Here is a 20,752-nt window from a genome sequence, read left to right as displayed (position 1 = left end):
TAGCACTCCTTTCATAGGGCAAAAATACACCATTTGCAGTTTGTATACTAGTGGAAGTTTCTTCTACCTCCTTAAAAAGATAGAGGAACTTACACCACCTAAGTTTCCATTTATTTCAATGTCTGTAGCCAATAAACATGAATTGGGATTCTACTCTGTGAATAGTATTGTGGTTGCTGGTGAGGAACTCATGATTCTTGCCTTTGATGATTTTGTTTCTGAATTCCAAGGTTGTTGAAATGATACTGGTTTTGAGGAATCTATTCTTTTAAAAGGGTTGTTAATTGAATGTTGTTAATTCACATATCCTGTTCATTCAAGCTGCTGTTCACCCTTTAGGGATACCTTATCAATATTTTAAGTTTGATGTTTTTCAGGGGTTCAGTCATCATTTTCATAAAATTTTTAGCATATTGCCCAAAGTTGTATTTATGATTTCAAAAATTATAAGTATCATGTTGTAGTTTTCTGACTTTACACATTCGTTTATCATTGTATCTTGAGTTTTAGAAAAATTTAACCCAGATATGATAATGTATTATTGGCAGTTAACTCAGATAATTTTTCCATTTTTGTTTTAAAAAAAATTTATTGTATTAACACCCAAACTTGCTCAATTCCTTCAGAATCATCATATAAATCTTTATGCTAATTATAATTATTATAAGCACCAAGATTGATTATCTTGTTTTTTTTTAAAGTTTCTATTTTAATTCCAGTTAATGTACAGTGTTATATTAATTTCAGGTGTACAATATAGTGATTCAACAATTCCATTTGTCACTGGTGCTCATCACAAATGCACACCTTAATCCCCATCACCTATTTAACCCATCCCCATCCTCCTCCCTAATTGTCCTAATTGTATTGGTTTATATTTTCAAGAGGAAAGAGGAGAATTTTATATGAAAGCCAGGTACTGTAATATTTTCAAAAGCCAACTGCTAGTTATAGTAACACCTACAAGCATAATCAGTGGTTTCTTTTTTTTTTTATTAAAAAAAATTATTAGAGAGACAGATAGTGACAGAGATGGAGAGAGAGAGCACAAGCCGGGAGGAGAGGGAGAAGCAGGCTCCCCACTGAGCAGGGAGCCCGACGCGGGGCTCGATTCCAGAACCCTGGGATCATGACCTGAGCCGAAGGCAGACGCTTAACTGACTGAGCCACCCAGGCATCCCAGAATCAGTGGTTTCTTTTAGCAGTTACTACATGCCTTCCTTATGACACATTCTTCACCTATGAGAAAGTAATGAATGGCAAAAAAAGAGTTTACAAAATGATCTTAAATTGTGTTTTGTTTTGAGAGAGAGAGTGCACGCGCACGAGCGGGGGATAGGGAGAAGGAGAGAGAGAATCTTAAGCAGGCTCCATGCTCTGTACGGAGCTCAATCTCACGACCCTGAGATCATGATGACCTGAGTGGAAATCAAGAGTAGGATGCTTTACTGAGTGAGCCACTCAAATGCCCCAGTGATCTTAAATTGTTAATCTGCTTTGAAAGTTTTAGGATATCTTTAAAATGCCACAAAGCCAGGATTAAAAAGTACCTTTCATAAAGAATGACAATGTAAACATCTTCCTGTTAAAAAGCGTGCTATGCTGCAGGATTATTGCCAAAAATAAACAATGCGTTGTCTCAAGTACTCAGTCATTGATAATCAAGGTAAAGTTACTGGTGTGACAGCTGGCAAATTAGAGTAGTTGTATGTACATTCATAAATACAGCAGCAGGGGTCTCCTACCCCATTTTTCATTTTCCCATCCACCGAGCAACTGCTTTTGTTATAGTTTCTTCATTTGCAGTCCAGACAAACTGGTAATGCTAGATCACAAGTTCAGTAGCCATTGGTTTTTACCTCCATCACTCTATTTTCTCTTTGTAAAAACCATGTAGGCCGAATATAACACGCACTCCTTTTCAAGAAAGATGGAGAGAAGCCAGGAATTACTTATTTTGACGACCAGTAATTATTCAAAATGATTTCTTTGTTTCTTTTAAGCTCAGTGTTTAAATGACCTTTTCTCCTAGAATTGATTTATTCTGCAGTTAAAACAAAACCAAAATCTAGAGTGCAAAAAAAGTAGTATCTTAGTTGTATTTTTTGTACTGTGAATTAATCGTTAAAGAATGATGTATCTAAAAAAAAAAGAAAAATATCTACTTTGTGATTACATGCATGAAGTCAAATAATGTAACTGAGTTTTTCACTTGAGATTAAGGAAAAATACATTTGGTAGGTTATTAGAATATGAATGATATTAGGAAGAGAGAATGTATAGAAATGGTAAATTGTTAGCCTTTGTTGGGCTTTTAAAATTAATATTTTAACTTTTGCTTTGTTAAGACTTTATAAAGAACGATTAAGTCAGGTGGATGCAAAACTACAAGAAGTCATAGCTGGAAAAGCACCAGAATATTTGGAACCACTGGCAACTTTACAAGAAAATATGCAAATTCGTACAAAGGTAGCAGGTAGGAAAGTGAAACATCTTTTCCATATAGTAGAATATGAACTCTTCACTAGATTTGAAAGGTATTTGTCAAGTGAGTGTTTCTTGTTAATGAAATCACAAATTTACAGTGAGCAGAGTATTTCACTCAGTCAGCCCACAATTATTAATTCAATGCCTCTTGCTTTCCTCTGTTGCTGTGGGGGGATCAAAAAAAAGTCCTAAGATTGCTTACAGTGTTGTTGAGAAGATACTTCCACATGTAAAACAATTAGAAACATGATGCTTTTATTAAGAGCAACTGTTACTATTTAGTTTAATTTCTTATTAGATAAATTGAGATTCAATTTAAGTACTCAGTCTTTGGTTTGTAATTGGGATCCAGCCTCAGAATTGTGTCCTAGCACTGATGACAAGGGATATATCTATTTGAAGATGACTTATGATTTTTCATAGATAAGACTAAAACTGAATTTTAACTAATGGAGATGCTGGTTTTTTTCTTTTTGGGGGACACTGATGTTCCTGCACCTATTATGTAACGTCTAAGGCATTGTTCATTGTAAGTTCTTTTTGTACTAAATCTACCTTAAGCCAAATTTTATTCTCGAATGCTTAATATTAAATATGTAGGTGATGTGATACTTGCTGTCTTTGCATATTGGCTTATTAGCACACCCTGAAAAGGAAACAAGTCCTTAATTTTCTTTGGCATTCTAAAAGGACTAAGTGAGACTTATTGGATGTTTAGGAAATATTACTTGAGTCACTTATTCACTTTTCTACTGTGTGGCCTCATTTACTTTTTGATTGTACAAAGAATAGTGTGTATGTGTGAATGTGTTGCTAACGGCCTAGTTCTAGATATCTGTCCCATGCCTTTACTACATAAGAAAGAATTACATTTCTAGGGTCAACTATGGCATTGAGTTTGGTATATATTTAAGGCTCTGTGTTTGCTATTTTTTGATGGTGTATTTGCACAGCCATGTTGCCTATTTTATACTTTTGTCTTGGTAGCTCTAAGTAACCTCTCTTGAGCATCCATTCTCTAGATAAAGCTCTGTCAGGAGCACTCAAACATCATATCAGTTTATGCATTTTGTTGTTATCGGTTTATACATTTAAACTTCTTGGAAGCTTTGGACTCTGACAATAAATAATAGTTAAAAAATAGTGGTTTTGTTGGTTATTACTTATTACTTTGAGAAGATATGATTAATGAAACCAGAGTTTATTGACTATTTCCATTATGAGTCCTAAGAGATTATTTTACACAGGAAAGGAGTTTTATTTTCATTTTGATCATTCTCTATCAAACACTTGTAGGAGGTTCTTTAGAAGAATGGAGTAAGAACTAAAATTTGCAGTGCAGTTTCTTCCTAGTTCTTAAATTCTTAGTTCTCCAGTCTGCTTTGATATATATTTTAACTGAGCCTTTTTGTTTTTAAAGATTAAGCTAAAATCATTTGTCAGTTTCTTCCTGATTCATCTTATAAAAACAGTTGGACAGAATTCCTGTAAGGAAGTGATAATGAATCTCATTACTGCTAACATAATCAGAGTGATTGTGTTTGGTTGCAGGAATCTATAGAGAGCTCTGCTTAGAATCTGTAAAGAACAAATATGAATGTGAAATTCAAGCCTCTCGCCAGCATTGTGAGGTACTGTTATTTTACTTAACTTTTAAGCTAATTTCAACTCTTCAAGTCTTTTTCTGAGTGCAGTAGTTAAAAAGGTAAATAAAATAAATGAAACAAAATTCAATTGTACTTTAGCTTATCACTTGTGAATTTTCTTTTTTAAATACAGCTGCAGTGGAAGCTATATTGGAAATAGGACACAAAGAAGGGACGATAGAAAAGAACTAAGTGAGAGAATTTTAGTTTTGCAACGGTTACCTTAAAAAGACTTTGTAATGATCATGTCGTTTGGCATTGCTGAAAATATTAGTGCAATTAGTATACTATTCAAATTAAGACTCAAAAAGTGTATATCCAGTGGTACAGTTAGAATGTTGGGCTTAGGGGCGCCTGGGTGGCTCAGTTGGTTGAGCGACTGCCTTCGGCTCAGGTCATGATTCTGGAGTCCCGGGATCGAGTCCCGCATCGGGCTCCCTGCTCGGTGGGGAGTCTGCTTCTCCCTCTGACCTTCCTCCCTCTCATGCTCTCTCTCATTCTCTCTCTCTCAAATAAATAAATAAAATCTTTAAAAAAAAAAAAAAGAATGTTGGGCTTATTATTAATCTGGCTCTCTAGATCTATTTCCACATCTTAGGGCAGAATTCTGTATTTATGGTGAAAAAAATAGATGTATTTTTCTCTATGTTCTCTTTATTTGAATAGTGTTTAAAAAACCTAATTTTGCAGATAACTTTTCATATAACCTAGACAAGATCATAAAAACACTCATGGAAATAAGAGAACAAGTTCTATAATGATTCTTAATTTGTTCTTATTTTACTATATCTTTGTAAATTATTCAAATACTAAGAGTAGATAGATATAAAAATGATGGAATGTGTTGTTTCATTTTCTTGATTACTACTGAGATGAAACATCTTTTTGATGTTTACTGGCTGCTTGGATTTGTTTTCCTAAGAAGTGCCTATTCAAATCTTTTGCCTTTATGCCTTACTTACACCTATTAATGTTTTTCTCATTGACTGTAGAGGTTCTTTATGTATACTGGATACAAATACTTTGCTGGTTATATGCTTTGCAAATATTTTTACGCAGGCAATGGGATGCCTTTTCACTCTTTTTGATGACTTGATGAACAAAAGTTGTACATTCTAATGTAGCTGAATTTATCATATTTCCTTTATGATACGTGCTTTCTGTGTCTTTCCCACTTTGAGGTAAAAAGACACATTTTCCTTTCAAAGGTTGAAATTTTGCTTTTTAACATTTAGATTGCTAACCTTTACCTTTAATTTTTGCATATGATATAAAGTATGGATCTATTTTTTTTTGCATATAGATAGGTAATGACAACAGCGTTTATTCTGTACTCCATTGTTTTACCATGAATCAGCAATTCCATCTTTTTTCTCCCCATCTCTTATGTCAAATGTCCACTTATATGGCAGCTTGTTTCTAGCTGTTTTAATTTGTTCCATTCATCTGTTGGACTATTTCTGCACTGGTAGCATAATACCTTCTTTACTGCTTTCAGTCTAGTAAGCCTTGATATCTCAATAAACTGATAATTTTACTTTGCTCTTCTTACACTTGCTATTGTTAAAATATTTTGTTGTTTAGTAACATCTTTTTTTTTTTTTTAAAGATTTTATTTATTTGACAGAGAGAGACAGCGAGAGAGGGAACACAAGCAGGGGGAGTGGCAGAGGGAGAAGCAGGCTTCCCGCGGAGCAGGGAGCCCGATGCGGGGCTCGATCCCAGGACCCTGGGACCATGACCCGAGCCGAAGGCAGCCGCTTAACCGACTGAGCCACCCAGGCGCCCCTAGTAACATCTTTTAAAAAACTACTATTTCCTGCTGCTGTATAAAAAAGTATTTTTGTGTATTGATATTATATCCAACCATATCTACCTCTCTTCTTAATTCTAATGACTTAATTACAGATTCTTAGATTTTCCATGTAGATAATGTCATTTGTGAAAAATGGCAGTTTGTTTCTTCCATTCTGATCTTCCTCTTATTTGTTTTACTTGTCTTAATGACACTGGTAGAACATCATGGAATAGAAGCAATGAAAGCAGATCATGGTTGTGTTCTTGATTTTAAGGGAATGCTTCTTATGGTTTTCCAATAAGTATGATATTTACTATTGGGTTTTGATAAATACTCTTTTTACCAAGTTAAGGAAATTTTCTTTTGTTTCTAAGATTTTTTTTTTTTTTTAAAACCAGGAATGGTTGTTAGGTTTTAGGTTTTATTAAATGCTTGGTCTATATCTATTGAATCAGTCATGGTTTTTTGCTCTTAATGTATTTTCTAATGTTAAGCCATCCTTGAATTCCTGAAATGATTATTTTTCTTGTGAATTACCAGATTCAGTTTGCTAATATTTTGTTTAGAAGCTTCATTTCTATGTTTGTCAGTGAGATTTAATTTTTAAGTCTCATACAGTCCTTGATTTGATTTCAAGATCCATAAAATGAGTTAGGAATATCCCATATTTTTCTCTTTCAGAGAAATATATATTTAAGATTGCAGTCATCAGTTCTGTGAGTGCTTAGTACATCTTGTCGTTATGATATATATATTTTTAACAGTCTTATAGAAAATTTGCAAGAAAGTATGAAAGAACTTTTCTGGTGAACATGAGAATGAGTTGGCAACATGATGCCCCATCACCCCTGAATACAACAAACGAAGGACATTCTCTTGTATAACGATTCTACAGTCATCTTAATCAGGAAATGTACATTGATGTTACTGCCATCTAATGCTCAGACCCCATTTAAGTTTGAGCAGTTGTCCCAACAGCGCCCTTTATAGCAGAGATCCATTCAGAATCACTTAGTGTCTTTGTCATTGCATTTAGTTGTCATGTTGTTAGTTTTCCTTCAGTGTGGAACAATTCTTCAGTCTTTCCTTTCATGATCTTTACAAATTTGAAAACTGCAGTTCAGTTATTATGTAGAATGTCAGTTTTGAATTGGTCTGCTATTTCTTCATGATTAGAAGTGGGTTTTGCCTCTCAGTAAGAATATCACAGTAGTGATGTGTTCTCACTGAATTCTCTCAGGCAGCACACAATTTTGATATGTACCATTATGGTGATATACACTTTGATCACTCGATTTAAGTGGTGTCTTCCAGGTTTCTCTCAGTACGCTTAATTTTTTTTTTCACATTGTGATTAATAAGTATTTTAGGGAGAAGTACTTTGAAACTATGCAAGTATCTCATTCTTCGTAACTCTTTCAGTTCATTTATTTATAGAAGTATGGACTTATTGTTTCTTATTTTTTGTCTGCCTCATCTTTCAATTACTGAGGAAGGTATGTTGGAATTCTGTGTGATGGTGGATTTGTTAATACCTCCTTTATTATTATTTTTTTTGTTACTAGTTTTCTTCTTTATGTCCTAAGAAAATCCACATATTGTTCCTTTCAAAATAGTAAAGTCATTCATCATTTCAGATCCGGAGGCCAAAGGTACCGATGATGAAATGCCCCATAAGGCACGTCCACTGTCATGGATTCCTTTGATCAAAAAGGATGGTACAGTCCTGGAGACTGAATGCTCATGATTCCAGAGCTCCCAGAGAAACTTATCTCCTATGGAATTTCTTTTATCTTTTTCTTTTTTCTTACTTTCTTCTTTAAAAAAAATTTTTTTAACTGTGGTAAGAACACTTAACATTGAGGGCGCCTGGGTGGCTCAGATGGTTAAGCGTCTGCCTTCAGCTCATGTCATGATCCCAGGGTCCTGGGATCAAGTCCCGCATCAGGATCCCTGCTCAGTGGGGAAGCCTGCTTCTCCCTCTCCTGCTCCCCCTGCTTGTGCTTGCTCTCTCTCTGTCAAATAAATAAATAAAATCTTAAAAAAAACACAACAACATAACACTTAACATTGAGATCTACCCCTCTTAACAAATATTAACTGTGTAATACAGTATTGTTAACTATCAGTACACTGTTGTAATACAGACCTCTAGAACTTAATCATGAGGTTTAACTACAGACCTCTAGAACTTAATCATGAGGTTTAACTGAATCTTTATACCCACCAACAGCAACTTCCCAGTTTCCTTTCTCCCTAGCTTTTGGCTACTCTCTGTTTCTATGTGTTTGGCTAGTTTATATACCTTATGTAAGTGGTATCATGCAATATCTGTCCCTATGTGACTGGCTTATTTCATTTAGCATAATGTCCTCAGGGTTCATCCATGTTGTATTGTATGACAGGACTTCGGAATTTTTTAAAGATTGAATAATATTTCATTGTATGTGTATATCATATTTTCTTTATCCATTCATCCTTCATTGTGCATTTAGGTTGTTTTTCACATCTTGGGTATTGTGAGTAGTGCTGCAGTGAACACGGGAGTGCAAATCTCTTTGAGATCCTGATTTCAGTTCTTTTGGGAATATACTCAGAAGTCAGATTGCTTGGATCAGATAGTTCTATTTTTAATTTTTTTAAGGAAACTCCATACTATTTTTCATGGTAACCACACCATTTTACATTCCTATCACCTGTGCACAGGGTTTCAATTTCTCCATATCCTCACCAACACTTGTTATCTTTTGTTTTTTGATAATAGCCATACTAATAGGTGTGAAGTGATACCACACTGTGACTTTTTTTTTTTTTTTTTACAGAGAGAGGGTTAGCGAGAGCAGGAACACAAGCAGGGGGAGTGGGATAGGGAGAAGCAGACTTCCCACTCAGCAGGGAGCCCGATGTGGGGCTCGATCCCAGGACCCTGAGATCATGACCTGAGCTGAAGGCAGACGCTTAACGACTGAGCCACCCAGGCACCCCCTGTGACTTTTTTTTAAAAAGATTTATTTATTTGAGAGAGAGGGAGCATGTGCATGCTTGAGTAGGGGAAGAAGCAAAAGGAGAGAGAGAGAGAATCTTAAGCAGACTCTCTACTGAGTGCGGAGCCCAGCGCCAGGCTGGATCTCATTACCCTGAGATCATAACCTGAGCCGAAACCAAGAGTCAGATGCTCAACCCACTGAGACATCCTGGTGCACCCCCATGCTGTGATTTTAATTTCCATTTTTCTGATGAATAGTGATGTTGAGCATCTTCTCATGTATTTGGCCATTTGTATGTCTTCTTTGGAAAAAAGGTCTATTCAAGTCCTTTGCTAATTTTTAAATTGAGTTCCTTGTGTATTTTTTATATTAGTCCTTTACCAGATACATGATTTTCAAATATTTTCTCCCATTCTGTAGGTTGCCTTTCCACCCTCATTGTTCCTTTGCTGTGCAGAGCTTTTTAGTTTGATATAGTCCCACTTATCTCTTTCTGCTTTTGTTGTCTGTGCTTTTGTCATATACAAGAAATCATTTCCTAGAGCAATTTCATGAAGCTTATCCTTTATATTTTCTTCTAGGGGTTTTCTAGTTTCATTTAAATCTTTAATCTGTTTTGGGGCACCTGGTGGCTCAGTCGGTTGAGTGTCCGACTCTTGATTTCAGCTCAGGTCATGATCTCAGGGTTGTGAGAACGAGACCCATGTCAGCTCCACACTCAGCAGGGAGTCTGCTTGAAATTCTCTCTCTCTCTCCCTGCCCCCACTTGTGCATGCATGCTCTCTCTCGCTTAAAAATAAATCTTTGAAGGGCGCCTGGGTGGCTCAGTTGGTTAAGCGACTGCCTTCGGCTCAGGTCATGATCCTGGAGTCCCTGGATCGAGTCCCGCATCGGGCTCCCTGCTCGGCAGGGAGCCTGCTTCTCCCTCTGACCCTCCCCCCTCTCATGTGCTCTCTCTCTCTCAAATAAATAAATAAAATCTTTAAAAAATAAATAAATAAATAAATAAATCTTTGAAAACAAAACTTTAATCCATTTTCATTTTTGTGTATGGCGTTAAGGTAAGGGTCAAATTTCATTCTTTTGCCTGTGGCTATCCAGTTTTCCCAACAGCATTTGTTGAAGAGACTAGCCATTCCCCATTATGTATTCTTTGCACCCTTGTTGAAGATTAGGTGACCAGGTATGCATGGGTTTATTTCTGGGCTCTATTTCTATTGGTCTATATGCCTGTCTTTATGCCAGTACCATACTGTTTTACTTATTATAGCTTTGTAATAATTTTGAAATTAGGACATGTGAGGCCTCATTTTGTTCTTCTTTCTCAAGAATTTTTTTAGCTATTTGGGTTTTTGTTGTGGTTCTATATTCATTTTAGGCTTTTTTTCTATTTCTATAAAAAAAATTCCATTGGGATTTTGGTAAGAGATTGCATTGAATTTGTGAATCACTTTGGGTAGTATGGACTTTTTAACAATATTAAGTCTTCCAATCTAAGAATATGGAATGTCTTCATTTATTTGTGCTTAATTTCTTTTATCAGTGTTTCATAGTGTTCAATATGCGAGTCTTTCATTTCCTTACTTAAGTTTATTCCTAAGTATTTTGTTCTTTTTGATGCTATTATAAATGAGATTATTAGTTTCTCATCTTTTCATATTTCTACCAGTTTTTGCTTTATATAATAATTTCTCATATCTTTTTATATTTCTATCAGTTTTTGCTTTATATATGTGTATGTGTATGAAGTATATAGAGGCTGTATTATCAGATTCATTTTCTAATTTCTGTATCTTCTAACGAATATAATATTTTATCCTTTTTATTTTTTATTTTTTTTAAAGATTTTATTTGTTTATTTGACAGAGAGAAACACAGGGAGAGAGGGAACACAAGCAGGGGGAGTGGGAGAGGGAGAAGCAGGCTTCCCACTGAGCAGGGAGTCCGATGTGGGGCTCGATCCCAGGACCCTGGGATCATGACCTTAGCCGAAGGCAGACACTTAACGACTGAGCCACCCAGGCGCCCCACATTTATCCTTTTTTTTTTTTTTTTTAAGATTTTATTTATTTATTTGAGAGAGAGAGTGAGAGAGAGAAAGAGCACAAGAGGGGGGAGCGGGAGAGGGAGAAGCAGACCCCCTGCGGAGCAGGGAGCCCGATGCGGGACTCGATCCCGGGACTCCAGGATCATGACCTGAGCCGAAGGCAGTCGCTTAACCAACTGAGCCACCCAGGCGCCCCATTTTATTCTTTTTAAATGTACTTTCCTCTGTAACAATGATTTTTGCCATAAAGTCTATTTTGTCTGATAATTAAAGTAGCTATTCTTGTTTTATTTGGCCTGGCATTTGCCTGATAAAAGTTTTTTTTTAATTTTAGTTTATTATTATTTTTTAAGATTTTATTTCTTTGTCAGAGAGAGAGAGCACAAGCAGAGGGAGTGGCAGGCAGAGGGAGAAATAGACTCCTCACTGAGCAAGGAGCCCAATGTGGGACTCAATCCCAGGACCCTGGGATCATGACCTGAGCCAAAAGCAGATGCTGAACTGACTGAGCCACCTAGGGGCCCCCAATTTTTTTTTTAAAGATTTATTTATTTTAATGGAGGATGGAAGGGCAGAGGGAGAGGGGGAGAGAGAGAGAGAATCTCAAGCAGACTCCCCTCTGAGCGTGGAGCTTGATGTGGGGCTCGATCTCACAACCCTGAGATCATGACCTGAGCTGAAACTAAGAGTTGGACGCTCAACTGACTGAGCCACCCAGGCACCCCTTGCCTGATGAGAGGTTTTTTATCCTTTTTCTCCAACTTTTTTATGGTCTATATTTTAGGCATATTATTTGTAAATAAATAGGACATGTGTTGATTTAAAAACTTTTAAGAATCCCTGTCTTTTAATTGGTAAATTTAGTCCAATTATATTTGTAGTGATTATTTTGCTATGTAATACTAACCTATTTTGTGTTTTCTATTTTTTCTGCTTTATCCTTTTTTATTCTTTCCTGACCTTTCCTGGGTGTGTGTGGTTTATTGAGTTTTAAAAATTTCATCATACAGGGGCACCTGGCTGGCTCAGTCAGTTAAGCGTCTGCCTTTGGCTCAGGTCATGATCCTAGAGTCCCAGGATTGAACCCTGTGTCAGGCTCCCTGTTCAGCGGGGAGTCTGCTTCTCCCTCTGCCCCTCCCCCTGCTCGTGCTCTCTCTCTTGCTTACTCGCTCAAATAAATAAAATCTTTTTAAAAAAAATTGCATCATACATTGGTATGCTCTATATTTTAATGATTAGCTTAAATTTTCAGTATGCATATCTACATTAGAATCAAATATTAATAACTCTGTCTTCCTCCTGAATTATAAAGGACCCTTGAACTCTCTAACTCTAGTTCCTCCCTCCCAAAGTACAAGTTATATTTTTCAGTCCTTTAGTTCCATTTTGCCTTTTTACCCTTCAAATGAAGCATTATTCTGATCTCATTGATTTAGTTCTTTTTAGGTTTTTGCATATTTTACTAGTTTTTTGCTCATTGTTTTTGAGTTGTAACCCTTCCTTGCAAGTTCCTTTTCTGCCTCTTGAAGAACATCCTAAGCATTTCTTCACTGAGAGTCCGCTGATGGTAAACTCAGTTTTTACTTGTCTAAAATAGCTTATTTGTATAATTATTTGTATAATTCTGGAACGACAGTTTAGGGGGATAAAACATTGTAGGATGATAATTATTTCCTCTTAACATTTTTAGGATTTTACTTTCCACAGTCTGCTTAGAAGTCTGTAATCATTTGTAGATAGCTTTTTTCCTTCCTTTTACTAGCTATTTTTACATTCTTTTCTTTGCTGTTCTTCAGTTTCTTTATTGTGTGTCTCCATAGAGATTATTTTTCTGTCCTTACTTGGATTTGTTGTGCTTTCTGAATCTGAGAATTTGTTTTCCATTAGTTCTGGAAATTTCTTAGATATTATTTTTTCTGGTATTGCCTTTCGTTTTCTCTGCTTCCTTCTGGAACTTGAGTTAATCATATGTAAGTCCTCATTTTATCTTCCATATTTCTTAATACTTAATTCATATATATTTTTTTAAAGGTTTTTATTTATTTGAGAGAGAGAGCGAGAGGGAAAGTGAGAGGGAGAAGCAGACTTCTCGCTGAGCAGGGAGCCTGATGCAGGGCTTGATCCTGGACCCTGAGATCATGACCCGAGCTGAAGGCAGATGCTTAACCAACTGAGCCACCCAGGCGCCCCTTAATTCATATTTTTTACTCAATATATTATCTGAAGTTCTTCAGAGTCTAATTCTGCTGTTTTTTTTTTTTTTCTTCTTCAAATTTCTGCCAAACCTCACAGCTTATTTCCTTATTTCATAATTCTGGACTGTAGCAGGCTTTATTGGTTGGAATTCTGTGCACCTTGGACAGAGGATGTAGTTCTTCAGATAGTATCTGCTTTTATTTCTGCTAGGTTGTTTCAGCTAGGCATCCTGGTATGCCAAAAGCACATGACTGCTTTAATTTTAGGCTTGGAATTTCCTAGAAGATGCAGGTAATCTACATTTGAATCTCAAATATGTAGAGATCAGGCCTAAGATGACATATTTTTGGGAAAAACTTCCATTTATTGCCTGAGATTCATCTGAATTTCCCTCAGGTGAATCTTTTCTAGTCTGCCTTTTCTTTGAAGATATAACCCTTCAGGGCTATGCAGGGATCCCAGTTCTTGTTCCTCACTTTGCTTAGGCCCAAGATCTTTCTCTTTTTCCCAAACAGCCACTAAAAACCATTCCTCTAGGTTACCAACACCAGCAAATACCCTCAAGGAAACCATAGCTTCAACACCAGGTTAGCATGCTGGTTTCCTGCTCCTTGTTTATTTTTGGTTCTTGGAGATCTCTCTTACTTTTTTAAGAGCTTAACTATACCTTTAAAAAGATGTTTGTGGTATTTTATTTAGAATATCTGTGTAGGTGTGTTGGGAGGTTTTGTTTTGTTTTGAGATTTTCTGGGTTTTGTTTTGAGGATATCTAGTCTACTGTATTGTCAGACATAAAAGTCAGCAGTGTACTGTCAAGTAATATATTTTACTTAGACAAATATATTGATATTCTTTCTCTTCCATCTTTTTTTTTTTAAAGATTTTATTTATTTATTTATTTGACAGAGAGAGACATAGCGAGAGAGAGAACACAAGCAGGGAGAATGGGAGAGGAGAAGCAGGCTTCCCGCTGAGCAGGGAGCCTGATGCGGGGCTCAATCCCAGAACCCTGGGATCATGACTGAGCCGAAGGCAGAACTTAATGACTGAGCCACCCAGGTGCCCTTCTTCCATCATTTTTTAAAGATTTATTTATTTTAGGGTGCCTGGGTGGCTCAGTTGGGTAAGTGTCTGCCTTCGGCTCAGGTCATAATCCCAGGGTCCTGGGATCGAGTCCCGCATCCGGCTCCCTGCACAGTGGGGAGTCTGCTTCTCCCTCTCCCTCTGCTCCTCTCCCAGCTCATGCTCTTTCTCAAATGAATAAATAAAATCTTAAAAAAAAAAGATTTTAGAGAGAGAGCAGTGCGTGTGAGAGTGTGGGGGCAGGGGCAGAGGGAGAGAGAGAGAGAGAGAGAATCTCAAGCAGACTCCCTGCTGAGTGTGGAGTCCAATGTGGGGCTCGATCTCAGCACCCTGAGATCATGACCTGAGCCTAAATAAGAGTTGGCCACTTAACCAACTGCGCCACCCAGGCACCCCTCTTCCATCATTTTTCAGCTTTGAAAGTCTTCCCTCCTCCATAGAGATGCTAAATATTTACCTAAATTTCTTCTAATTTAGTTATGGCTTCGTTTTTTAATACTTAATATAGAATTAGTATTATAAATGATCTGTTTACTTATATAATTAATACTCTTCAGTAGTTCAAGGGCATTTTAGACATGAAATAAAGGCTGGAAGGAAACTTACATTTAGAGTGTTATCTATTTTATATTCACTCTCATTTTAATCCTTACCACAGCCTAATGAAATAGGAATTATCTTGATTTTATGAATGGGTTAACTGAGGGGCTCAGAGAGCTTAAGTAATTTGCTTAGGGTCACATGTTTAAGGAGCAGCAGAACCAAGACTGAAATCCTTTGATCTTTCTAGTCATTCATGCAATTTACCATTAAATCTGAAACTTTGTTATTCAGGGCTTTTTATCTGCTTATTACTTAGTTCTACATTTGGCTCATATAGAAATAACTGAGAGGCAGGGGAAGTGGGAAGAAGGGAGACACACTGCCAGTTGTCAAAGTAAGTTTGATTAGCAGCAGATAGAAAGAGGGGCCAGGACCAGAGACTAGAAGACATGTTCATAAGGGTATGCGTACAGAGAGTATGCCAGCAAACCACAGAGGCAATCGAGGCAGCAGATGGTTTGTGTCAAATTAAGGAAGGAAATCACATTTATAGAATACAGTGTGCCAGACACTGGGACAGGTGGTGATGCTTTATTTAGGTTATCTCATTTAAGCCTCCCCACGGATCTGGAGATGAGTGTTAAGATCGACAGCAGGTGGTAGCAAGGTCTCAGGCCCTGAGGGCTCAGGGTTAGGATTCCAGTTCCTGAGAAAATTGAGGCTCTTCAGGGCTCTGATCTTGGTTATCTATTCATTTATTTATTTTTTTCTGATTATAACATTAATAAGTATTGAGAAAACTTGAGAAGTAAGTCTAAAGAAGTAAATACAATGAACCATAATCTACCAAGCAGTGGACATTTGTTAATAAGTATGTGCATGTTTGTATAATTGTTTTTCACATAGCTGGTATAACTATACATACTATTTTATATCCTGTTTTACGATTACCATTTTGTGAGGATTTCCCTGTAGTTCTAAATACTCTTTTAAACCTTTGCTTTTAGCAGGTAATATGTGTACATGTTTCCTAAGGCACCGGCTTATAATGAAACACAGCAGTCCCCTCTCCCATCTCTAAATTCTACATTCCAGCAGCAATGATCTAACTCTTGTAGTTACAGCTTCTGGAATTTGCCCTCATATTTCTAAATAATATCAGTTTTAGATATTATCTATTGGTTTCCTGTTATGAAAGCTGAAGATTCTGTAATAGTTTCCCTCATCCCATTTTTCCAATACTGTTATGTCTCAATTTTTGTTTTCGTTGTAGCTATAAATATTGTTTACTGAGCCAAGAGTTACACTACACTCAAACTTCCCTTTTTATACAAATCTATTTGTAGCTTCGGAATTAATAATTGCTTCGTTTATTCTTAGTTTTGTCATTTCTTCTCAGAGATTCCAGCAGATTTATGAAAGCTTCCTAATGCTGTTTTCCATGTGATCAAATGCATCAGATAATCCCCGAGGAGCATCCCCTGTTTCCCCAGAATCCCCTGTCCTGCTCCATCCTGTGCCCTCCTTCAGATGCTTTCTAGGCCATCTGCATCGCTATCTTCATGGGGTGTCTTTTCACCATCACTCTAGAAGTTCCCTTTACGTCTTTTCCACTAGATCTTGTTCTCATTTTCAGTTGGGTAGAGTAGCTTCTTGGGAAAAGGTGTATAGAAATAAGCTTGTTGAGAGCTCTTGTATTGGTTATCTGTTGCTTTGTAATAAATTACTCCAAAACTTAGTGACTTGAAACAAGAATAAAATTTATTATTTTGTAGTCTCTGTAGCCAGGAATTTGGGAGCAACTTAGCTGGTTGGTTCTGGCTCAGGGAGTCCCATAAAGTTGCAATAAAGAGGTCAGCCAGCCGAAGCAGTTATCTGAAGGCTTGACTGGGGGCTGGAGGATCTGCTTCCAAGGCGACTCAGTCACAAGGCTGGCAAGTTTTTGCTGGTTGTTGGTTGGAAGCCTTAGTTCTATGGGCCTCTCCAGATGCTGCCTGAGGGTCCCCAGGACCCAGTGACTGCATCTCTCAGAGTGAGTGATCCAAGAGAGCAGGATGGAAGCGACGATGTTTTTTATGACCTAGATTTCTGCCACATTCTATCCATTAGAAGTGAGTCAGTAACTCCTATCCACATTCAAAGGAGTAAGTATAGGTTTGGAGATTGGAGGGGTATGGGATTTTGAAGCCAAATATATAATTATAGTAAATACTTTAAAAAAGCTGAATTACCTATTGAACAAAGAAGCCTGTAGAGGCACCTAAGCAGGGGAGGTTGGATGCCATTTCTTTTCCAGGTGTCCTCTCGCTCCTGTGTTAATAACTTTCTTTCCTACTCAGGAAAGGTTTTTGAGGATCTTACGGGGTTGAGGATAAGAGAGAGAAGGACAAAGAAATAAGACTGTGAATAGATTCAAGGCACTTCTATCTGTACACTTTATACTTTTAATATCTTTAGAGGTGTCTTCAAAGCTTTAAATATTTCAGGCTCACTGTGTTTTGTTTTGTTTTTTTAATTATAAAGAATGATTAGTGGACTTATTTTAGCATTTTGGTTGACCTAGGGCAATTTTATCAATAGAAATGAAAGAGACTGCAGCAGTTAAATTTTCATAAGCTTAAAAACAAAAGCTTTTATCTACATAACATGTAGATAAGGCTGGAATAGTTCATAAGGCTTTACCAAAGGTAGGCGAACAAGTAAAAAGAAATAAGCATAGAGGGTAGCAAGCAAGGAGATGATTTTTCATATGAGATCGAGTTTTAGTCTTCAGCTTTACTTTCTCAAGCTCCTGGCTTGCCTCAAATGGACAAAAGCCATCTTCTCTCTACCACTCAGGAGAACCTTCAAGCATGTGTAGACTCTAAATTTCAAACCCGAAAGAGAGGATTTCATGATTTACACTGGGAGTGCTGCCAAATGGCTGTGGCCTGTGCCTTCCACAAGAAATCCTATCTAATTGTATTCCAGTAGTTTCTATGAGACGACAGTCATATCTAATTATGTATCAGTAGCCTATCCTCACTAGAGGAAGGGTGTGGTGGATGGGTTGGGGATCTGTCATAAGCTTTTTATATAACAAATCTAAATATTATACTTATGTATATTTTATCCCTTTGAAAATAAGGGATATAATGTTTTCTAATTAAAAGAACAAGGGGCTAGAACTAGTAGACCTGGGTTCTAGTCTGATTTGCTAGTAGTAAATAGTCTCTTTTAGCAAGTCCCTCAATCTTTCTATAGTTTTGTTGAGAGATCTGGATATAGTCTGTAGTTTTATGATTTTGACTCTCATTAGATTTAAAATGATTACAGAATTCGTACTTGAATCTTTCTCTTTGTGATACAGTAGTCTATTTTGTATCATATTGAGATGTTAGTGAGGAATAAAGGCTCAATTATTGTTGTGATGAGAAAACATGAACCATTTTATAATGATCTACTTTATAGGACAGGTTCTCTATTATAGTGACAGGTAGGACCTGCTTATATTTAAAAGGGGCCATTGGAGCTTACTATGAATTGTAGGTAAACATTTACCCTCATATCACATATAAATTTAGATGTTATTAAACAATATAATTGCATGTATTTAAATCTATACTTAGATTCTATATTTTCTAGTTTTCTTTCTTTCATGTTTTTGGCATTTTATCTTAAAAAAATTTTAAGTTAGCAGACAAAAGCATCGTGTTAAAGTACTTTAAGAGTAAGTTATTTAGTACTCATAGTTAAGACCAATTTTTTATTTCTACTTATGCATAATCTTTTTTTTTTCCAGAGCGAAAAGCTTTTGTTATATGATACAGTCCAGAGTGAACTGGAGGAGAAGATAAGAAGGCTTGAAGAGGATAGGCACAGCATTGATATTACCTCAGGTAACGGGAATGAGGTGATGGTGATGTTTACTTTAAGTGACACTGAACCAGTGTCTCATAATATCCGAGTCTCCTGATATAAATGTTATGTAAATGAAGTGTCCTAATGAGAGGAGAAAGGGGGAGACTTCTAAAGAATTTGATAGGCTTGTGATTGTTGCTTTGATTTGAATTCACATTTCAGAAAGACATAGAAAATGGAGTGCGTGAAAAGGGACAAAAGAGAAGTATGACAGCAACTACAGGAGTAAGAATGGTATACTATAAAACAGTAAGAATATTTTTATAATATAAGAATAGTACTGGAAGACAACTACAGTATATGTTCTTCCCTTTAAGTCTTGAAAGATCAGGTGGAAGAAGGAATAAAAACCTTTTCTTTTTGGTATCACACAAACTGGAAATTACAGGGAGGGAGATTTTTGTCTCAGAAAAAGGAAAAACTCATTAATAATTACATCAGTCCAAGGTTGAAATTGCTTTTTCTAGGGTATTATGGAAAGGCTTTCTACATCGGGTTGAAGATGTACTGGGTTACTCTACAGGTCTTGCGTGTATATTGCTTTTCCTCTTAGAGATTTTATTTCTCTGGTGTAGAATAGGCACAGTGGGGTCAGACACGCTGAACTCGTAATGCCACTGCCCCAGTCCCTACTGCTTGGGTGACTATGAACAGTTACTTTAGCTTTTCTAAATCAGTTTCCTCATCTGTAAAATGGAAATAATAGGAATACCTACCTCAGAGATAGCTTTGAGGATGACACAATGCATGCAATGTATATTTAACAAAGTACCTGAACATGTTCATCAGTTATTAGTCATTAAGTGCCAAGTTGATTTTTACTTTAATAAAGGCAGAGGAAATTTTATGAATATATAGCTGCTCATGAAATTATATAGTCACATGTGTATATACATAGCTTCCAATGAAATTTTGCTACCATGAAATTACAGAGCCTTTTCCCCCACTTTGATCTCCAGAAATCAGCTAATACTTAATTTTTATTTACTTGCCAGAGCTGTGGAATGATGAGCTTCAGTCAAGAAAAAAGAGGAAGGATCCTTTCAGTCCTGACAAAAAGAAGCCAGTTGTTGTTTCAGATATCCTTTTCTAAATTTTTTTTTTGCCTTGGTATACATTTTTGCATTGTCCCTAACTTTGTAATTTTTATTAGTATACATTGACTTTATTTATATGATCCTGTAATAGGCAAAAGATGATTTACAAAACTGAGGCAGAAGAATATAGTTTAGATTAAGAGGGGTAGGGAAGGAGTAGAAATTTAGTCATGATCTCAACTTTGAAAATATGGCTTTGTAGTTCACAAAGGCTTTGATGTGAATATAGCATGATTAATTCACATGTATATTTTTTAACACTTTTCAATGTTTCTGAAGTTTTTATGTTTTTTGTTTGTTTTTTGAGAGAGAGAGAGGAGCAGCAGAGGGAGAGGGAGAGAGAGAATCATAAGCAGGCTCCATGCCCAGCGCGGAGCCCTGTGCGGGGCTCAATCTCAAAACCCTGTCATCATGACCTGAGCCAAAATCAGAAGAGTCAGACATTTAATGGACTGAGCCACCCATGAGCCTCCAAAACTGGAGTGTCTTTAACTTGAAGTAGTATGTGCTTTCAATCTTGGTGTTCCCTGTGGTACCCTCCCCCTTACCCCTGTCTTTTCCCATCCCCACCTCAAAACAGTGATTACGTTGGTGGTATATCTTATAATCAGTGATATCCTAGAATTAAGAGAATATGGTTATAGCATCTGAAGTACTGAAATATATTTATCCTGGTATTGAGTTTTTTGGAGAATAATTTGAAGTCAGAATTCAGCATGCCAAAAGATTATGTCCACAAATCATTGTTCCAATTCTCTGAAAAACAGAAGTTTGGAAATAAAATTCAAAGTGTGAAATTCTTACAGCTAAATTGACCTTGACTTTTCCACGTCCATATATAGTTTATATGCTACAAGATCTTGATATTCTTGAAGACTGGACAACAATTAGGAAGGTATGATTAAAGAGCAATGGAATACAAGTTATCTTTTTATAGTCTACTTTGTAAGATGCTGTGGTTTTTCACT

General features: G+C 36.5%; 1 protein-coding gene across 3 annotated transcripts in view; it reads left to right on the top strand.

Annotated features, from left to right (window-relative positions):
• Window positions 1–20,752, top strand: part of BRMS1L (BRMS1 like transcriptional repressor) — a 31,175-nt gene that overhangs the window by 5,669 nt on the left and 4,754 nt on the right. For all 3 annotated transcript variants that reach the window (XM_081830618.1, XM_006732207.3, XM_081830619.1), the window contains 5 exons: window positions 2,349–2,476; window positions 4,039–4,118; window positions 18,569–18,665; window positions 19,683–19,766; window positions 20,615–20,679. In XM_081830618.1, the coding sequence (XP_081686744.1) occupies window positions 2,349–2,476; window positions 4,039–4,118; window positions 18,569–18,665; window positions 19,683–19,766; window positions 20,615–20,679 (454 nt within the window). The remainder of the gene's footprint in view (window positions 1–2,348; window positions 2,477–4,038; window positions 4,119–18,568; window positions 18,666–19,682; window positions 19,767–20,614; window positions 20,680–20,752) is intronic.

This window comes from Leptonychotes weddellii, chromosome 9 (assembly GCF_054177405.1).
Source record: "Leptonychotes weddellii isolate Sample4059 chromosome 9, ASM5417740v2, whole genome shotgun sequence".
Lineage (NCBI taxonomy): Eukaryota > Metazoa > Chordata > Mammalia > Carnivora > Phocidae > Leptonychotes > Leptonychotes weddellii.
The sequence above is the reverse complement of the archived record's forward strand: the minus strand, read 5'-3'. Positions and strand labels throughout refer to the sequence as shown.